At 34.4% G+C, this 18,321-nt stretch overlaps 2 protein-coding genes across 6 annotated transcripts in view; one reads left to right on the top strand and one right to left on the bottom strand.

The window, feature by feature from the left end:
• RB1 (RB transcriptional corepressor 1) overlaps positions 1-18,321 on the top strand; it is a 180,627-nt gene that overhangs the window by 115,162 nt on the left and 47,144 nt on the right. The gene's annotated exons all lie outside the window — the stretch shown is intronic.
• LPAR6 (lysophosphatidic acid receptor 6) lies at positions 1,109-3,109 on the bottom strand. Its single transcript, XM_030310643.1, has 2 exons — positions 2,915-3,109; positions 1,109-2,675 (listed from the first exon to the last, which is right to left on the bottom strand). Exon 2 carries the CDS (start codon positions 2,397-2,399, stop codon positions 1,365-1,367), a length of 1,035 nt encoding a protein of 344 aa, XP_030166503.1. The 5' UTR covers positions 2,400-2,675; positions 2,915-3,109; the 3' UTR covers positions 1,109-1,364.

The following is an 18,321-nucleotide window of genomic DNA, read 5'->3' as shown; positions in this document are numbered from 1 at the left end:
ATTCAGGATGTGAAAGATTAGGTGTAAAAAGTAGGCTGAATGCTGAATTTAATTATGTGCATTTTTCTCAAATAAAAAGTATTCTTTTTTAGTTAACTTTGGAGAACTGCTTGAATTTGAAAGAAAAAAATATGTTGGAAAATGAAAAAGTTTTAGTGTAGTTGGTGCTTAATATCTAAATTATTGCTCAAATCGATACCTTTTCTTTAAGAAAATGGAATGTAGTTGTACTGAGTAATTTGGCCCTGTAGTTTTCCTGCTTTTTACATAAGGAACTATATTTTTACTTTATAAATTATATTGACATACAATAACATTTTGCCTATGGATCTATGTTTTTACTTTATAAATTATATTGACATACAATAACACTTTGCCTACTGGAAATAATATTTTCATCTGTTCAATATTTGGCTTTAAATGGTCAAGAGGGAAGGGAAGTAATATATTTATTTATCGCTTTCTAAGTGCCGAGTCTTGTATTTCACGATCTTACTATCTGTGGTGTTTCTGACTTAAAATACTTAATATACAAGTTACTTATTATGACATAAATATGCCTTTAAAATGTACCTCCAAGTAGTATTTTCTTAATGGACTTAGCAAAACAACAATTTTGTTAGTTTCTTCCCTCTCAATTTTGGTGGTGTATATTATTTTGAAATTGAGTGCTATTATATCCAGTGAATAGATCAAAATAACAATTTGAAAGCATACTATACTATATAGTGAGATAGCATATGCTTCTTATGAATTTCCTACAAAGACAAAATCCTAAATATTATCTGAAAGTGTAACTGTTATAGATCCCCAAATAGCGTTAGTGTGTTGTTAGTCTACAGAAGACATTTTTAGCTGTTTTTTCAAAAACACTCCCCAAACACTCTTTCAAATTACTCTCCTTTCTCACTTATGTTACAGTTCAAGAAACATGATTAGTCATTTCACTTCAAATTGAAATAGAAATTAGATATATGTTGAATAAAAATATTAAATACTTTAAAACATTTAATGTTATACTTCGTTTAGTTTAAAATTGCTAAGAAATTCAGACAGTGCACATGGTCACCACATGATTGAAATCAGTCACTTTTAGACTTTGAACAACTTTTTTTAGGGATTTTTTTAATGAAGAGGAAGGAACAGATCAAACTGGCTCAGAAAAATAAAGTGGTATGTATACAGAATAGAATACATTTTAATGGTTAACACATTGAATACAATTTTTATACTAATAACTTTAAAATGTCCACATGTTTATTTTCTTTCAAAGGCGGAGAAATAGTTGTCCAAGAAAACACTTTTCACAGTTGAAGGAACTTAGAGGTGCCCAGTGAAGTCCCAGCGGTTTTATTTCAGGCAGCTTATATTGTAGATTCATGGTCAAATATCTTACTTTTTAAGGTCTGTAGGTTATGTTGAATAAAGTTCTCTGTGCTGTGAACTTCAGAGAATCTAAAGTCACTTCTCCTAGTAGACCAGTTTTTCATTTTTATTGAATTCTGAATCGTGTCCGATGTGAAGTAGTAAACTATAGGGTCAAAGCAACAGTTTGAAACAGCAATGCAGAGAGTGATTGGGTACATAGTCCTTACTGCTGTCACTGCTGAGCAATTAACAAACGTTTGTGTTCTCATAAGAGAATATAAAATAAGATTGATGTTGTAAGGCACGAAACAGAAGCAGAATATGACCAAATGTACAAAAATCATTTTTAAAACTTTAGTTTTGTTTATTTTGCTTCTACTTAATGTAACAGGTTTATTTAAAGTTCTTAGCACCATACTAGAACAAGTTACATTTAAAATTAGAGGAATAAAAAATCCTACTATTTCGATGAAAATTACAATCCTTGAAAGATACGTTTTCCATGTGGCTTCTGGAAATTTTTCAAAGCAGGCTTCTGAGGCATTGTTACCCTGAGAGTGGGTAGACTGAAAAAAAACTGCTGGTGCACTTCCTCCTATCACAGTTAGCCACACAGCAATACACACGATTTTTGCATTTCGTTTGGTTCTTAGAGTCTTTGACTTAAATGGGTAGACGATTGCCAGAAACCGATCGACACTAATACAGGTTAAGAACAGAATGCTTCCATACATGTTGGTATAGAATAGCATCACTGAAATTTTACAGAGTTGATCTCCAAACGGCCAATTCTGGGTTGCAAAGTAAAAAATCCTGAAGGGTAAAGTAAAAACGAAAAGCAAGTCTGACATTGCCAAGTTAATCATGTATGTTGTAGTTTCATTTCGCACTTTGAGGGTGCAGATGAAAATGTATATGGCAACACAGTTAGATATTAACCCAAGCACAAATACCATACTAAACATGCAGCCATACAAAGTGTACTTAAAGGAGTCATCGTAGTAGCATTGGGAGCTGTTATTGCTTACCATTATAAAGGCACGTCCAGTTTACAGTGTTAAATCCTTTGGTCTGCTGCAGTTTTCTTTGGTATTCAGATTGTGACCACTTTATAACCTCTGGAGTATTTGCAAATTCCTTGTATCTTTGGGTGATTTTATAAATATTTCCTTTTTCTTCGAAATCTCGACAGGAAACATGAAATTCGTTGTTGTAAATTTTCCACTTGGTTCTTCAACAGGAAAATACTCTCATTTTCTGGTTTCCAGAAAATCCATGAATCCAGGGTTTAGGTAGCCCACGAACAACTTTAAAAAGAAATGTAGTCAGTGAAGCCAGCCTGTTAGATTATAAATTTAAAGAAAAGCGGTGTTTTGAAACAGGAATAAAACTACTCTTCTGGTAAACTTGCATTTCAGTAGGCAAAGTGAATATTTCAGAACTGTTTCTTTATGCTCCAGAATATTTAAGCTAAAGTTAGCAATCTTTTTTGCTTTTCAGTGCAGAGTTTCAGAGACTTAAACATTCCCAGTTTGGTCTCACTTACTTCTTGCTCCTTTTAAATAAGGTTTTCCTTTTTGGTATTCGTGAAGTGGATTCCAGACGGTAGTAAGCAGAAGAGTCTTTAAAGTTTCCGAAATAAATTCCTAAGCGTGTTAGCTCTTGCTGAATTGAAGCCTTTCCTCCGTTGCCAGATGTATTGTGAGATGGGCTTTCTCTGAAGTGGAAAAGAAAGGCTCGCTAGATTTGTAATATGACATCACAGGAAGAAGAGGCTGGGCTTGGACAAAGAAAGGTTTCAGCCGTTTGTTTGCAGTTCCTTTAATCTGATAATGTGTCTGCTGGGAATATACCTAGGAGGTTTGCAAATGGTCACTGGCTGTTTAGCTGAGCCTTTGCCCTTTAACTCTTTTTATGCAGAAATGCCTTCTGGGATGCTAGCCACCTCACAAAGAGTTTTCTTTCTTTCCTTTCTCTTATTTCTTTGTATTTGGTAGTAAAAATTAAGAAAGAAGTCAGTATTAAACCTGTTTTTCTCTTATTTGATTGCTTTTGTGTTTGGAATGTGACTTTGTTTTCAAGAAATGTATAGGAGTATATATTTATAAATTTAAATTGTTTGTGGTGTCTTAATATAGCATTAAAAAAAACTGTTTAGGAGAAATTTAATCTTTAGGGATAAAAAGGACTTGACTGCCCAGTGGTGGTTTTGCCAGTCTTGGCTTCTCTTTGCCATAATTGTTCCTCAAGATTTAATTGGTGTGATTGTGAGTGGCTCCAATCCTGAATCTCTTTTATTTTTGATGAAGGAATCTTCTAACATTCTTTCCTCTTTCCCATAAAATTGAGTTAATATTTTAGAACACTTTCAGTTTTTAAATTACCACTTTCCTCAATACATTCAAGGATGTTCACATTTGGTGTGGTATTAATCTTTTTTACACACAGAGCTAAATTACATCTTTTTAAATGAACTTTTTTTCTTCCTTAAATTGATTGAAGTAAGTTTTGGAGAATAAAAGTTATACTACTTGGCTAAATTTTAGGTTCATAATTTTATTTTCCTTACCCTTAGCCCACACCTTACCCCTCTTAATATGACTTTGACTATATTGGAATATGGTTCAGATTTTGTCTTCATTTAAAAGCTCCTATGAGTTGTTTCTGAATATATTTGTATTTGAAGGATACTCATTTTTTAAAGTCCAAATAAATTGGAGGAATAAAGTATGTGCAGGATGGGGGTCATTGAATATAGATGGTATTTCCTTCAGGATCGAAGATACCACACAACCTTTGGACACATACTTGGTTTTTTTGTTCTAAATTACCATTTTTCAGAAAAGGCTAAGATCCAGTTATGTTTTACTGTTGCTATTTTCTTTCCTTTTTTTTTTTTTTTTTTTAATGTTTTTATTATTTACGTTAGCACAGGCTGGGGAAGGGAGAGAGAGGGGAGGACAGAAAATCTGAATCAGGCTTTTCACTGACAGCAGTGAGCTATGCTGGGCTCGAACTTACTGTTAGGGCTCAAACTCATGGACTGTGAGATCAAGACCTGAGCCAAAGTAGGACCCTTAACTGACTGAGCTACCCAGGTACCCTGACTGTTGATATTTTCTAGTTTGGTTCAGTTTGGGCCAAAACTCTTTCCAAGTATCAATTTTGAAAATTTAGGGAATTTATGAGTGATTTGTTTTTCCTTCCTGAATTACTTAACTAATTTGAGAGTAATATGTTGCAATAATATGTTTTAATACCCTTTTAATTATAAAATTAAGTTTAGCAACTTTTGTTTGTTGATGAATCCTGCCTGAATTGTATTATTTTTTTTATTGTTTTGACTGGGAAATTTATAATAAAGTGACACCAAAAAATGAGTATTATTTATAATTGATAAATTTAAACATTAAAGGGTTAAATTCTTTGTGTATTGCATTGATATGGAAATAAGAGTTAGCCTGTGTGTGTTCATATAAGAAGCAGGTGAATGGTAACAAGATACGTAGTTGATAAGCTGTATTCTTTTTCTTTTTTAACGTTTATTTATTTATTTTGAGAGAGAGAGAGAGAGAGAGAGAGAGAGCAAGCAAGGGAGGGACAGAGAGAGAGAGAGAGGGAGAGACAGAATCCCAAGCAGGCTCCACACTGTCAGCACAGAGCCCAGCGCAGGGCTCCATCTCACGATGTAAGATCATGACCTCAGCTGAAACCAAGATGATGCTTAACCGACTGAACCACCCAGGCGCCCAATAAGCTTGTAGTCTTATTGGAGAAAATTTTACTGTTATAGTGTCTTAGTAATCTATTACTTTGATTATCTCTTTAGTCATCATTAAATAATGAAATAATAAGCAGTCATATGCCCTGACCTTGTTTACTTCTGCTTTCATTTTGAATATGGCATTTACTCAAAGAGTTAAAAATTGTGTTAATTCTATATTGGAATATTCTTCTACATATTGATGTTATTTACAAGACTTATTCACGTAACTGTTCATTTCTTGTTTGAGTTATTTTGCTTATAGATCACTATTTGTGAATTAAGCTTTTTGTTATCAGTATATTAGTATATGTTTGCATTTCTAATTTTTTTTTTAATTTTTTTTTTAACGTTTATTTATTTTTGAGACAGAGAGAGACAAAGCATGAACAGGGGAGGGTCAGAGAGAGGGAGACACAGAATCTGAAACAGGCTCCAGGCTCTGAGCTGTCAGCACAGAGCCCGACGCGGGGCTCGAACTCACGGACCGCGAGATCATGACCTGGGCCGAAGTCGGCCGCTTAACCGACTGAGCCACCCAGGTGCCCCATGCATTTCTAATTTTTATATAGTGTTTGACCCTTAGTAGATACTCACATGTTTGTTGATGAATGAATCATATCAGTAAACTTTAATTTTGTTGAAAGGTGTTTCTGTTCAGAAAAAAGAACAACAGCAGAGGGGCTGTCTGCTTCAGGGAAGATCATCAAATGCTAGATTTTTCGAGATATTTATGTTGACTTCTAAGGAACCAAAGTGAAATTAGATACCTTGAAAATTCTTTAGATTAAGATTTGATAAATACATAGTAACTCCTTGCAAAGGGAGTTAAATAAATATAGAGAATTGAGTGTATTTAATAGGTACTTTGTATTTGATAGCTTCAGGCCAAACTGTTATTTTAATACAAGATTTGTATACTTCTGAAGGTTAAGTCTGTGAATCAACTCGTTTTTTGCGTGAGGTTTTCTCCGGGGAAGAAATAACATGTGCCACCTATTTGAGATGTAGTGAATCTCATTATACAAGTCATCACTTTCAAACTTTAATTTTATCAAGAAGCCAATTAAATAACCACCCAGCCTATAAAGTAGATGTTTGATTCACTACAATAGTGGTATAAATCAGTTAGTTTTGTAACTAATTTTTCTTCGGGGTGAGAGAGAGTATTCTGGTAGTTAACTATTAGAAGCGTAAGGATTTGGGTAACTTCTGAGTTCTTGACTAAATTTCTACAACTGTGACTTTGAGGAGGCAACAAATCTGACTTGTTTCAAAATAGGCTTATAATAATGTTTGTTGAAAGAATAAACAAAGCTTTATTAGACACCCACTATAAACAAATAGTGTGTCAAGTGTGCTCCTCAGCCGTTCTTACTTTGTCTTTGTTTTCATCAAGCCTATTTTCTGGGCTTTATTGCAAGATCACTCACTTCCACCTTTCTGGGCTAACCTTGTTACTCTTATCTGTATGATTGTTATATGTCTTATCTTGTCTTCTGATTTTTAGTCCTACCCTTTTCTGTTTTCCCCCTGCCAGCCTGTCACAGATCAGCTCATGAGTGAATCAACTATTTATTCATATATTACCCTTCTTGCTTCCAAAAAGAATTTAAAGCTGCTGCTGATTTTAAAACGGATGAAAATAAACATTAAGATTTTAGTGTTTTATTATATGTAAATTATACCTAAACTTTAAAAGTTTAAAAAGAGCGTATAGAACAAAGTTTGAATATGAGATATGTGAAATTATTGTATACATTCGTCATTTTCATTCTAAAAATTATTCATTTTGAACACTACAGTGTTTGCAAAAGGTAAAAAAAATCTTTAACACACAAATTCATAACATGTTAGTAAAAGAATAAAAGGCAAGTATTAGCAGGAAGAGAGAAGGGTAGGAAGGGCAGAATATGAAATGATGTTAGAAAAATCTAGGCTAAGGGAAGTTGTATTTGATGCAAGGGAGAAAAGGAAATCATAGTGGATTATGTCGCTTCTATTTAATGAAGGAAAACATTGCCGTGCGTCAAGGGAGAAACTTTTCTTTTGCTTTGTCTCAGAAATACATTGTGAATCTTTACCATGAACAATTAAATGACCACTGCTGATTGTTTTCTAGTGGCAGAACATACACCAATTCTCGTTGGCCTTCATTTCAATTCAAGAAAAGCACCTGATGTCAAATTGTGGTTCTGAGAAACATACTGTATGTTGGTTTGGTAGATTAATATAGTCCAAATATATGTGGTAATTTGGTTTAATGCTGAGGCTATTTTGGTAGTCTAGTGTAAGGGATCTCTACCTGAAGACCTTGACATATCTAAAACTACTGTTTAATTCATTCCCCCGAGAACTAGGTCCATGGCTTTGATGATATTCTCAAATAAAACTGTGACTAAAAGCACATAAGAGACCACGGATCTTAAGAATTGAAGGAGTAGCAAGTCCTGCAGGCCATTTCTCTGAAATATCTGGAAATCTCAGAAATATTTGGAAATTTTTCTCTATGGATAGACTAGAAGGAAAAAGACTATTAGATGCTAGTGCAGGTTCCTTAGGACCGAAGTACAGAAGTGTGTATGTAGGCAATAGAATGTAAATCTGTAATTTTTTTAAATTTTGAATAGGGAAATGTGAAAGTGTTATATAAAGAGGACAGGCAAAGAACAGAGAAGCTTGTTACACAGTCATTTGACCTTCCTAAGATTTTGGCTACTTGGCTGTAAAATTGAGGGAGCTGGACTGCTCAGAGGTCTCTTCCTGCTTCTATACCTGATTCTGATTCTTTAAATACTATGATTTAAGTATTGGTTTTTTTCACTCTCAGGCATAACAAATCAAGGAGTCACTTTTCATTCTTTATGTTTAAGGATATCTAATTTTGAAACAGGTTATACAAGAAATATGTACAAGAAATATTCTTTGCTTACACCAAGAGTCTCATAATATAAGAATTTTGTTAACATGTTGTTACACTGTAAAGATTTAACATTGAACAAAGACTTTCCTTTGTATTTCTGTAGCATTCATCTTTAAAAGGTTTTTCTTTCCAAAGCACGAATAAGATGCCATGTTCTTACTATAAAATTGATCACAACTTTAAAGTATTTTCTTATTAAAAGTTTTGATGGTCATAATTGGAGTTATTCCTAAAATAACATTGAATATGAGGTGTATGAAAACAATTGGATAGGAGAGTATGTGAAACTTAAACTGAAATAAAGTTCAAGTTCAAAATAAAGTGTGGAACAGTGAAATTTTAAAATGTAAGAAAAATACTCTAAACTTGTTTTGAATGCATCAAATGTTTATTGTGATATGTGACTCTTCAATGTTCTCTTCCATATCAAATTTACACCTATTTTTAGAAATGTTTTTTTTATTTTGAGAGAGTATGTATGTACGTGCTACCAGAGGAGGAGAGAGAGACAGGGAGAGAGCAAATCCCAAGCAGACTCTGTGCTGTCAGCTCAGAGCCCAGAGCCTGATGGGCAAGGCTCCATCCTAGGAACCTTCAGATCATGACCTGAGTTGAAATCAAGAGTTGGACGCTTAACAGACTGAGCCACCCAGGCACCCCTCAAATATACACTTATTAAAAAAGCCAAAGTTTTTCTCATTTTGGAGCCTTCTGAAGCCTATTATGATAAAATTTTTATTTAAGTTCAGACATGAGCAAAACTTTTGAGTAATGAACATTTATAATTTATGACAATGAAGTATATTCATTGTATATAAAAAGATCTCTTAACCTAACAAGAAAACTTATTAAATTCTATACCAATTAAGTATTACTGTAAGTGTGTTGATATCATTTGAAAGTGGTTTACCTTTCTATCATTATTGCAGACACTTAGTACTTTTTGTTACTCTTTACTGGAGCATGAGTCATCTACCCAAGTTCAGAGGGTTGAACCTGCTTATAGTGTTGGGTGGAAGTAGAAGAAAGATGTAAAGGGTGATGAATAATGATTTATAGCAAAGTAACAGTAGATGGAAATGGTGGTTGAAGTAGGTTCAAGCAAACAGGGAAAGGAAATTTAGAGGAGCAGGAATGTTGTTTGTGGTGTAAGACTTAAAACTTGAGTAAACATGTAAATACGTATCATGCAGTAAATTTGTATCATGCATACATGGCAGTAAATATGTATCACTGCCAACTTTTGAGTTGTCCCTTCCTTCTTTTTCCCTGTCTCATCCTGATCCCCACTCCTTCATTGCTGCCTCTTAAAATCCTATCACATATTTTTTGGAGACCTCTCAATTTCATAAATTGGTTTTCTATACTTCCATAGTACTTAGTTTGTCTTCCTTTTAAGACCTATTCATGCAAGTCGATTAAGATTAAAAACAAAGAAATAACTGCAATACAGAGTATAATAGTAGATATTTATACAGAGTAGAGATGAGAGTCAACCAAGTCAGTCAAACGGCCTTCAGAGGAGATGATATCTAAAGAAGGCTAGCCTTTAAGCTGAATAAAAGTTTTAAATTTTAAGTCCTGAAGGCTAGAGTCATGCCTGGTAGTAATGTTGTCTTTTGCAGCCAAAAACACATAAAATTATTTGAGTGATGATTTTCCCAGTTTTTTCAAGGATGCTACATAATTAGTTCCACTCTAAATTTCTAGAAGAGAAGTTAATTCATCACATACAATGTATGCTTTGGGGCATAAGGGTTTAATTTGGTCATACAATGCACTCAAAGAAGGTCATAGGTTGGTTGGTGTTTTCAAAAGTCTTTTACCTACTTTAGAAGCAGGTAGATATAGTGTAAAAAAAATCTAGATGTTAAGGGACCTAGATTTGTAATCCCAGCTGTGCTACTAAAAATTAATGTGACATTGAGCAAATAGTTTAACTTCTCTATTATACATTTATAAAAAAATATTGAACTAGATCTTTAAAATCCTTTCCAGACCTTACATTTCTAATTTAATCTTCATACAAATTTTGAACAGTAGAAAGAACGTATATTATTGTCTCCAAGAAACTGAAAATCAGAGAAGTTGTGATTTGTCTAAAATTATGAAAGTGATTAAATAATGGAGAATGATGAAGGCAGAACTAGAAACCAGATCCTCACCATTAAATACCCAGCCCAGTTCCTTGTACTTCTTTGTCAAATTAGAGATGTCCAATCATGTTTTTTTTCTTATTGACATAAAATAGGAACCTTGGTTCATAGGTTAGGTGAATGTTAAGCAGAGAAAATCCTTCTTTGCTATATAGCCTTTTTGGGGAAACACTGTAGTCTAAAATTATGATAGATTTAATCTCTTAGAGTAGATTAAAATCATACTGCAACCATCTTTCACTTTAGCTTCACCTATATTGATTTTATTCATTCATTCAGAGAGAGGGCAAGCAGGGGAGAGGGGCAGAGGGGGAGAGAAAGAGAATTAAACACACTTCATGCTCAGTGCAGAGCCTGACATAGGGCTTGACCCACAACCCTGAGATCATGACCTGAGCCAAAATCAAGAGTTGGACGCTCAACTGACTGGGCCACCCAGGCACCCCATGTTGATTTTTTATAAAAAAATGTTGGAAATGGAAAAAGTGCCAGATTTTATATAGGGGAAGGAAATATTTCTCTTTCTTCCAAATAATTAGAACAGACGTTTTCTGTGAACAATAATTGAACATTTTCTAGCACTGTTTATTATCAGAAATCCAAGTAGTTGAGTTATATTTCAGTAAGCATTTGTTGACTTTATCCATTACCGAAATGGAGAAAGGGAAGGATTGCTCTTTTAGGATGCTCCTGAAAAGCTAAATAAATACTTGTGGCCAGAAAGCTGCTCTTTGATACACCTGAGGCTTTTTGTTCCCACTAATGAAATTGTGTTTTAGGAAAACCAAGGTCAGTGCTTTGGAGTGACTCAGAGGCAAGTTGCTGAAAATACATCGTTGAGTTAGATGTATACATCTGTAAAAGGTTCATAGGGATGCCGTAAGAAACTAGAAGGATTGATTCTGTAGTTCTCAGATTGCCTTGCAAGAGTCTTTATGTCCTTACTCTATACATAGTGAAAATCATAGACAAGCATTGCTTATGTGATTCATAGGAGAGAAGCACCTTGAAACTCTACCTAAAAAAAGAACTTTGACCCTACATAAGGAGAATTTTTTAATGAATATATGTTATATATTTTTGAAAATTCAAGTAAAATGTTTTAAAATACATATGTATCCTTTAAAAATGATTCCTTAGCTTTTTTGATTAACTGGTGTCACTCTCATTAAATAAGATAATTCTGTATCAGCACTAATCAACTGGAAAATGTAATGGAAAAAAGATTCTGGTTAAAACAGTAAATAGTATAAAATACCTTAAGAATAAATGTAATAGGGAAAGAACAAGATCTAGATGAAAACAAAAGACCCAAAACTGTAATGAAGGCCATAAAAGAATACCTAAATATGTGACATGCAGTTTTACTGGGACAAATCTAAAAGTTTAATGTTATTCCACTAAAAATCCCAATAGATTTTCAGTGAATGTCTTGAATAAAATGGTATATATATGTATAGTGTATGTGGATTATATTTAGTGTGTATAATATATATTATATACTATAATATATTATGTATATACTATGTATACATGTAGTATAACCTAGCAGTTTTACTTCTAAAAAAAATTTGTCCTGGGGCGCCTGGGTGGCGCAGTCGGTTAAGCGTCCGACTTCAGCCAGGTCACGATCTCGCGGTCCGTGAGTTCGAGCCCCGCGTCGGGCTCTGGGCTGATGGCTCAGAGCCTGGAGCCTGTTTCCGATTCTGTGTCTCCCTCTCTCTCTGCCCCTCCCCCGTTCATGCTCTGTCTCTCTCTGTCCCAAAAATAAAATAAACGTTGAAAGAAAAAAAAAAATTTTTTTAAAAATTTGTCCTTGTTTCCCATTCATATTCCTATCAGTAGTACTTTATTTCCCCACATCCTCCTCTAAGCCAAATTATTATGAGACTTTTAAACCCTTCATAAATTAATAGGTTAAAAGTGGTATCTTGTTTAATTTGCATTTCTTTAGTTACGAGTGAATTTGAGCCCAGAAATAGGCATGCACGTGGGGAAATACAATATTAGTACTTTAAATCAGTAAGAAAAATACAAATATTTTAGAAATGCTTAATGGGTCATCAGGGAAGCAATTTAAAAAAAAAAAAAGGTGGACTTTAACTTATTCTTTATACCAAACAAAATAAATTCCAACTAGATCAAGAATTTAAATGAAAAAATGACTCCATTAAAAATAAAAGCCTCCATAAATTTCTGGGAAAAAATTGGGTGCACTTAAAAGAGTAGTAAAGTATTGTATGAAGTCTACAGTTTTAAAGGAAAAGGTACATTTGACTAAAGAGTTTGGCTGCAAGAACACATAGAGTAGGAAGAAAATGTCAGTTTATCATATTGCACTTTATATAAGATTAAAACTAATGAGGGGCACCTGGCTGGTTCAGTCAGTGGAGCATGCTACTCTTAATTTCTGGGTTGTGAGTTCAACTCCATGTTGGGTATACAGTTTACTTAGTAGAAAAAAAAAACCCAAAATTAATCCATTCAGAAAAATGGGAAAAGGATCTGAACAAGAGTATCATTTTTTTCTCTTAACTTAAAAGTGGTTTTCAGTTTCATTTGTTTCAAGTAGGGCTCCACGGGGCGCCTGGGTGGCTCAATCGGTTGAGCGGCCGACTTTGGCTCAGGTCATGATCTCGCGGTCCATGAGTTCGAGCCCCGCGTCGGTCTCTGGGCTGACAGCTCAGAGCCTGGAGCCTGTTTCAGATTCTGTGTCTCCCTCTCTCTGACCCTCCCCAGTTCATGCTCTGTCTCTCCCTGTCTCAAAAATAAATAAATGTTAAAAAAATAAAAAATAAAAAAAAAATAAAATAGGGCTCCACATCCATTGTAGGGCTTAAACCCGCAACCCTGAGATCAACAGTCACATAGGCTCTACTGGCTGAGGCAGCTAGGTGCCCCTGGTTCACAGTTTTTGATACCCAAATTAATATTTTCATTTTTTTTAAGTTTTGGCCTTTAAAATAAAAATGAGTGCACCTAATTTAGATTTTTTTTCCTTTTTTTTTTTTTTTTTTGCTTTCAAATGACAGATTTTTAAGATCTAGCTCTGTGAACACGATTGCAAATACACTTAATAGTGGAAACATATTTAAGCATTTATGCAGATGTTTTACTCTTAACTAGAATTCAGAGAGACTGGCTCTTTTAACAGATACTGATACTCAAGGTATATGGAAGAATTAATAAGATTCTAAACCACTACTAATCCTTTTGCAGAACAAACTATCCATGGTCACTTCTTTTATTGGTTTGTTGGTGTGATTATTTTAATCAACTGATTTCACATTCTTGGAAAACTTGAGAGTTTCCTATCCATACCCAGATGTCACCAGTGCTGCCTAGGAAAGGTTAGAAACAAAAGACCGGAAGGACTGACTCTACAATAGGGCCCCTTTCAAAGCCCAGCTTTTTGTTGTTTTTTTTTATTTAAAAGTGGACTGCTTCAGCCCACTGTTTTGGTCTGTTTTTTCAGACCAAAAAACAGTTACAAGATTGTTGTCCTGGTTATATAGATAGAGAAATAGGATAGGGACATTTAAATTATTTTAAATTATTTTTCCTTTTTATGTTGTGTTTGATCTTGGGTCTGCTGATATTTGTTTATTCAATAGCAAATATTTACGGAATGCCAGTTGTGTACTCTTCCAGGTACTAGGATTACAGCAGAGGAAAAAAAAAATTCCTTACCTTATATTTATTTGGGGGAGATGGGCAATCAACAAATAATTATATAATTGGTCAAATGGTGGTAAGGTCTCTGAAGAAAAATACATTTAGGAGGAAAAACAAGGTGTTCTATACAGAGAGTCCTAGGAAGGGCTTGTTGATAAAGGGACATTTGAACAAAGACTTGAAAGAAGTGAAGGAATGAACCATTCTTTAAAAATGCCCTCCCCAGTTTGTATTTCCAGCCTCATCTTAAATAATTCACTCACCAGGTTCACGTAACCAAAATTTTCATGGCAACTGGAAATTTCTAAATAGCGTTTCAATTTGATAAAATTCCACATACCTACTTCTGATTTTTGTTTTGTGTGATACCTTATAAACTGGGATTGGCTTGGTTTAGTTTGTTTTTGGCTACTCATCAGGGTTCTTGAAACTAAATCCTTTTAGGAGAGTCCTGTCTTTCATTAAAAGGAGCTCCAGGTCTATAGTTAATTTCAAGTCAGACCCCACCCTGATTTCTGCCTCTCTTTGCAGTTATCAGGTTTGTCTTTTACTCTTTGATGCTTTGACTAGCACCTTGCTACCTCAGGACTGAATTTTTCCTGGGTTCAGTTTCCCTGGTAACAGCAACATCTGACAGCCTATGTCAGTTGACTTCCTTGACCTCTGTTAATTATCTGTCCTACATATGTTCCAGTCTGGGATCTACTTACATTACCGTTGTCTTTTCTTCATCATCACATGGTATCCTAATTGTGGATTCACCTTTAGATTCTTGGCATTGTGTCAGTCCTTCAAGGAGCCAACTCTTTTCCTTACTCTTGTGCTCTGACACGTAACCGTTACCAAGCCCTACTCTCGTTCTTGGAACCGTGACTTCACTTTTCTCTGACACAACTCCATTTGCTAGACACATATGACATCATTCCATGAGACTGGCTTTTCAATAATTTTTCCTAGGAATAAATTTATTATTTATAATGTAGGAGAGATATTATTAAGGCTCTTAAAGAGCAATAATAAGAGAAATAGAAAAAATTAGAGAAAAGGGAGCATAACTCTACTATTCTAATAAATCAGCTGTCTAATTTTTCTAGTTTTTATAAAATATATATATTAAATTTAAATTCCAGTTAACATACAGTGTAGTAATAGTTTAGGTGTACAATATAGTGATTCAGCACTTCCATATATTACTCAGTGCTCATCACAGCAAGTGTACTCCTTAATCCCCATCACCTGTTTAACCCATCCCCTCATCCCCCTCCCTTCTGGTAACTATCAGTTTGTTCTCTATAGTTAAGAGTCTATTTCTTGGTTTGTCTCTCTCTTTGTATTTCCCCCTTTGCTCGTTTGTTTTGTTTCTTAAATTCTGCATATGAGTAAAATCATATGGTGTTTGTCTTTCTCTGACCAACTTACTTGATTTAGCCTTATACTCTCTGGCTCCATCCATGTTGTTGCAAATAGCAAGATGTTAATTCTCCCCCCCCCCCTTTTTTTTAAAGTTTAGTTATTTATTTTGAGAGAGAGAGAGAGAGAGAGTGGGACAAGGGCAGAGAGAGAGGGAGAGAGAGAATCCCAAGCAGTCTCCACACTGTTAGTGCAGAGCCCAATGTGGGGCTTGAACTCACAAACTGCAAGATCATGACCTGAGCTAAAGTCAGACGCTCAATTGACTGAGCCACCCAGATACCCCAAGATTTTGTTCTTTTTGATGGTTGAGTAATATTCCACTGTGTGTGTGTGTGTGTGTGTGTGTGTGTGTGTGTGCGCGTGTGCATGCCACCTCTTTATCCATTCATCAGTTGATGGACACTTGGGCTACTTCAATATCTTGGCTATTGTAGATAATGCTGCTGTAAACATTGGGGTGCATATATCCCTATGAATTAGTATTTTTGTATCCTTTGCTGGATCACAGGGTAGTTCTGCTTTTACCTTTTTGAGGAACCTCCATACTGTTTTCTAGAGTGGTGCACCAGTTTGCATTCCTATCAGCAGTGCAAGAGAGGTCCTCTTTTCTCCACCTCCTTGCCAACACGTGTTGTTTCTTGTGTTGTTGATTTTAGCCATTCTGACAGGTGTGAAGTGATATCTCATTATAGTTTTGATTTACATTTCCCTGTCTGTTGGCCATCTGTATGATGTCCTTGGAAGAATGTCTGTTCATGTCTTCTCCCCATTTCTTCACTGGATTATTTATTTTTTGGGTGTTGAGTTTGAAAAGTTTTTTATAAATTTTGGATACTAATTCTTTATATGTTATTTGCAAATATCTCCTCCCATTCTGTTGGTTGCCTTTTAGTATTGTTGATTGTCTCCTTTGCTGTGCGAAAGCTTTTTTATTGAGATATAAATGACATATAACCTTATATTTTTAGGTGTACACTATAATGACTCAGTATTTGTGTATATTGTGAAATGATTACCACAAAAAGTATAGTTAACATTTATTGCCATACATAGTGGCAAAATTTTTCTTGTGATGAGGACTTTTAAGATTTACTATCTTAGCAACTTTCAAACTATACAGTACGGTATAATTAACTGTGGTTACCATGCTGTATATTATAACATTACCTCCTTATAACTTATTTCATAACTGGAATTTTGGATCTTTTGACCCCCTTTACCCATTTTGCCCACCCCTCTACCCCTCTGGCATTCACATCTATTCTATGTACTCAGTGTTGGATGTTTTTTAAATTCCACATATAAGTGAGACCATACTGTATTTGTTTTTCTCTGACTTCACTTAGCATAATGCCCTCAAGGTCCCTCTGAACTGTCAACAAACGGCAAGATTTTCTTCTTTTTTATGGCTGAATCTTATATATATAGCACATTTTCTTTATCCATTCACCCATCAGTGAACACTTAGGTTCTAGGTTTGTTTGTTTGTTTCTTAAGATTTTATTTTTAAGATCTCTACACCCAGTGTGGTGCTTGAACTCACAACCCGAGTCCATGGACTGAGCCAGACAGGTGCCCCAAGATCTAGGTTTAATTTAAGTCTTTGCTAGTATACTTACGTAGTTGAAATCAAACAATAATTATCTTTGAGGTTTAGAAGGGAACAGTGCTTTTTTTTTTTTAATGTGCTATTAGATAATAACATTTCCACTGTATGTTTTAAATTATGTCTTACCATAAATTTCTCAAAATGATTTTAGTCACTGTCCATTTTAAACAATATGATAAATAAACTAATTTCTGACATGAACATACATTTAAATGTAAACTATTGACATCTCTAAAATATAACCTCTTAGGAGTAGATTAACTTTTTAGACTTTAATCTTTTTTAAAAAAATACTCATGTGTTTTTCTGTTTATAAAAGTACACCTAGATTAATTAGAAAATAGGAAAAGGTACTTTGATGATTTAAAGCACTTAAAGTCATTTTATAGTCACTATTTTATAAATTTAAAAAAATGATTAGTTAGAAGCAATAAAATTCTTGTCTAAGATGTATACTGTCTGAAGAAGAGAGTTGAGATTCTGCTGCCTTGCTTTCTAATACAGAGAAGGCTTTTTCAGGGACTTTCTCAAAGCAGTAAAGGTGCTGGAGATGAGTCTGATCAGGGAATTTCTGCCACCAAATGAGCCTTAATAAGTATGCTACAGAAGACAGACTTTATTTAAAATAAACCATTTAAAATTACTAGTCAGAAACACTATCAAGGCTTAATTCTTATTTTATAAAGCTGTTTCCCTGTTAATTAAAATGTCTTTCAGTAGATATGCTCTGCATTATAAAACACTGATATCTTTGAGAAAATTTTCAGCTGAACTAGAGATGTGGATAGTTTATTTTATTCAGATTTGAACTAGTTTCTTCTTGAGAAGGAGCATATCTTAAAACTTTAATCTGTTACCTTCATATTTATTTAAAGGTTACGTGAAAATATGTTCTTAAAATATTGATAATTAGAAGAAATAATCTTTTCAATAATAATACTTTGTATTTGATAACACTATAAATTGAAACTTCAAAGGTTAAGAACTCAACTTTGAATGTGTTTTGGGATTCAGTATAAATAATGAAAAAGATTTTATTTATTTATTTATTTATTTATTTATTTATTTATTTATTTAGATGTTTATTCTTGAGGGAAAGGGAGTGGGGGAGGGGCACAGAGAGAGAGGGAGACACTGAATCTGAAGCATGCTTCAGGCTCTGAGCTGTCAGTACAGAGCCCTACACGGGGCTTATACTCAGGAACCGTGAGATCATGACCCGAGCTGAAGTGAGTCACTTAACCGACTGAGCCACCCACATGACCCACAAAGGAGATTTTTTTAATAGACAAATTATTATACCGTTGCTCTGTTAGCAGAGTCCTGAAATAGCATCAGACATTTTGCTTCAGGTACTGTTACCACAAGCCCAAGACTCCTAAGATCCCCTTGCCCCATCAGGAGACTTTGTGCA

Source organism: Lynx canadensis, chromosome A1 (genome assembly GCF_007474595.2).
Source record: "Lynx canadensis isolate LIC74 chromosome A1, mLynCan4.pri.v2, whole genome shotgun sequence".
Classification (NCBI taxonomy): domain Eukaryota; kingdom Metazoa; phylum Chordata; class Mammalia; order Carnivora; family Felidae; genus Lynx; species Lynx canadensis.
Note: the sequence above shows the minus strand (reverse complement) of the source record. Positions and strands in the feature narration are given on the sequence as shown.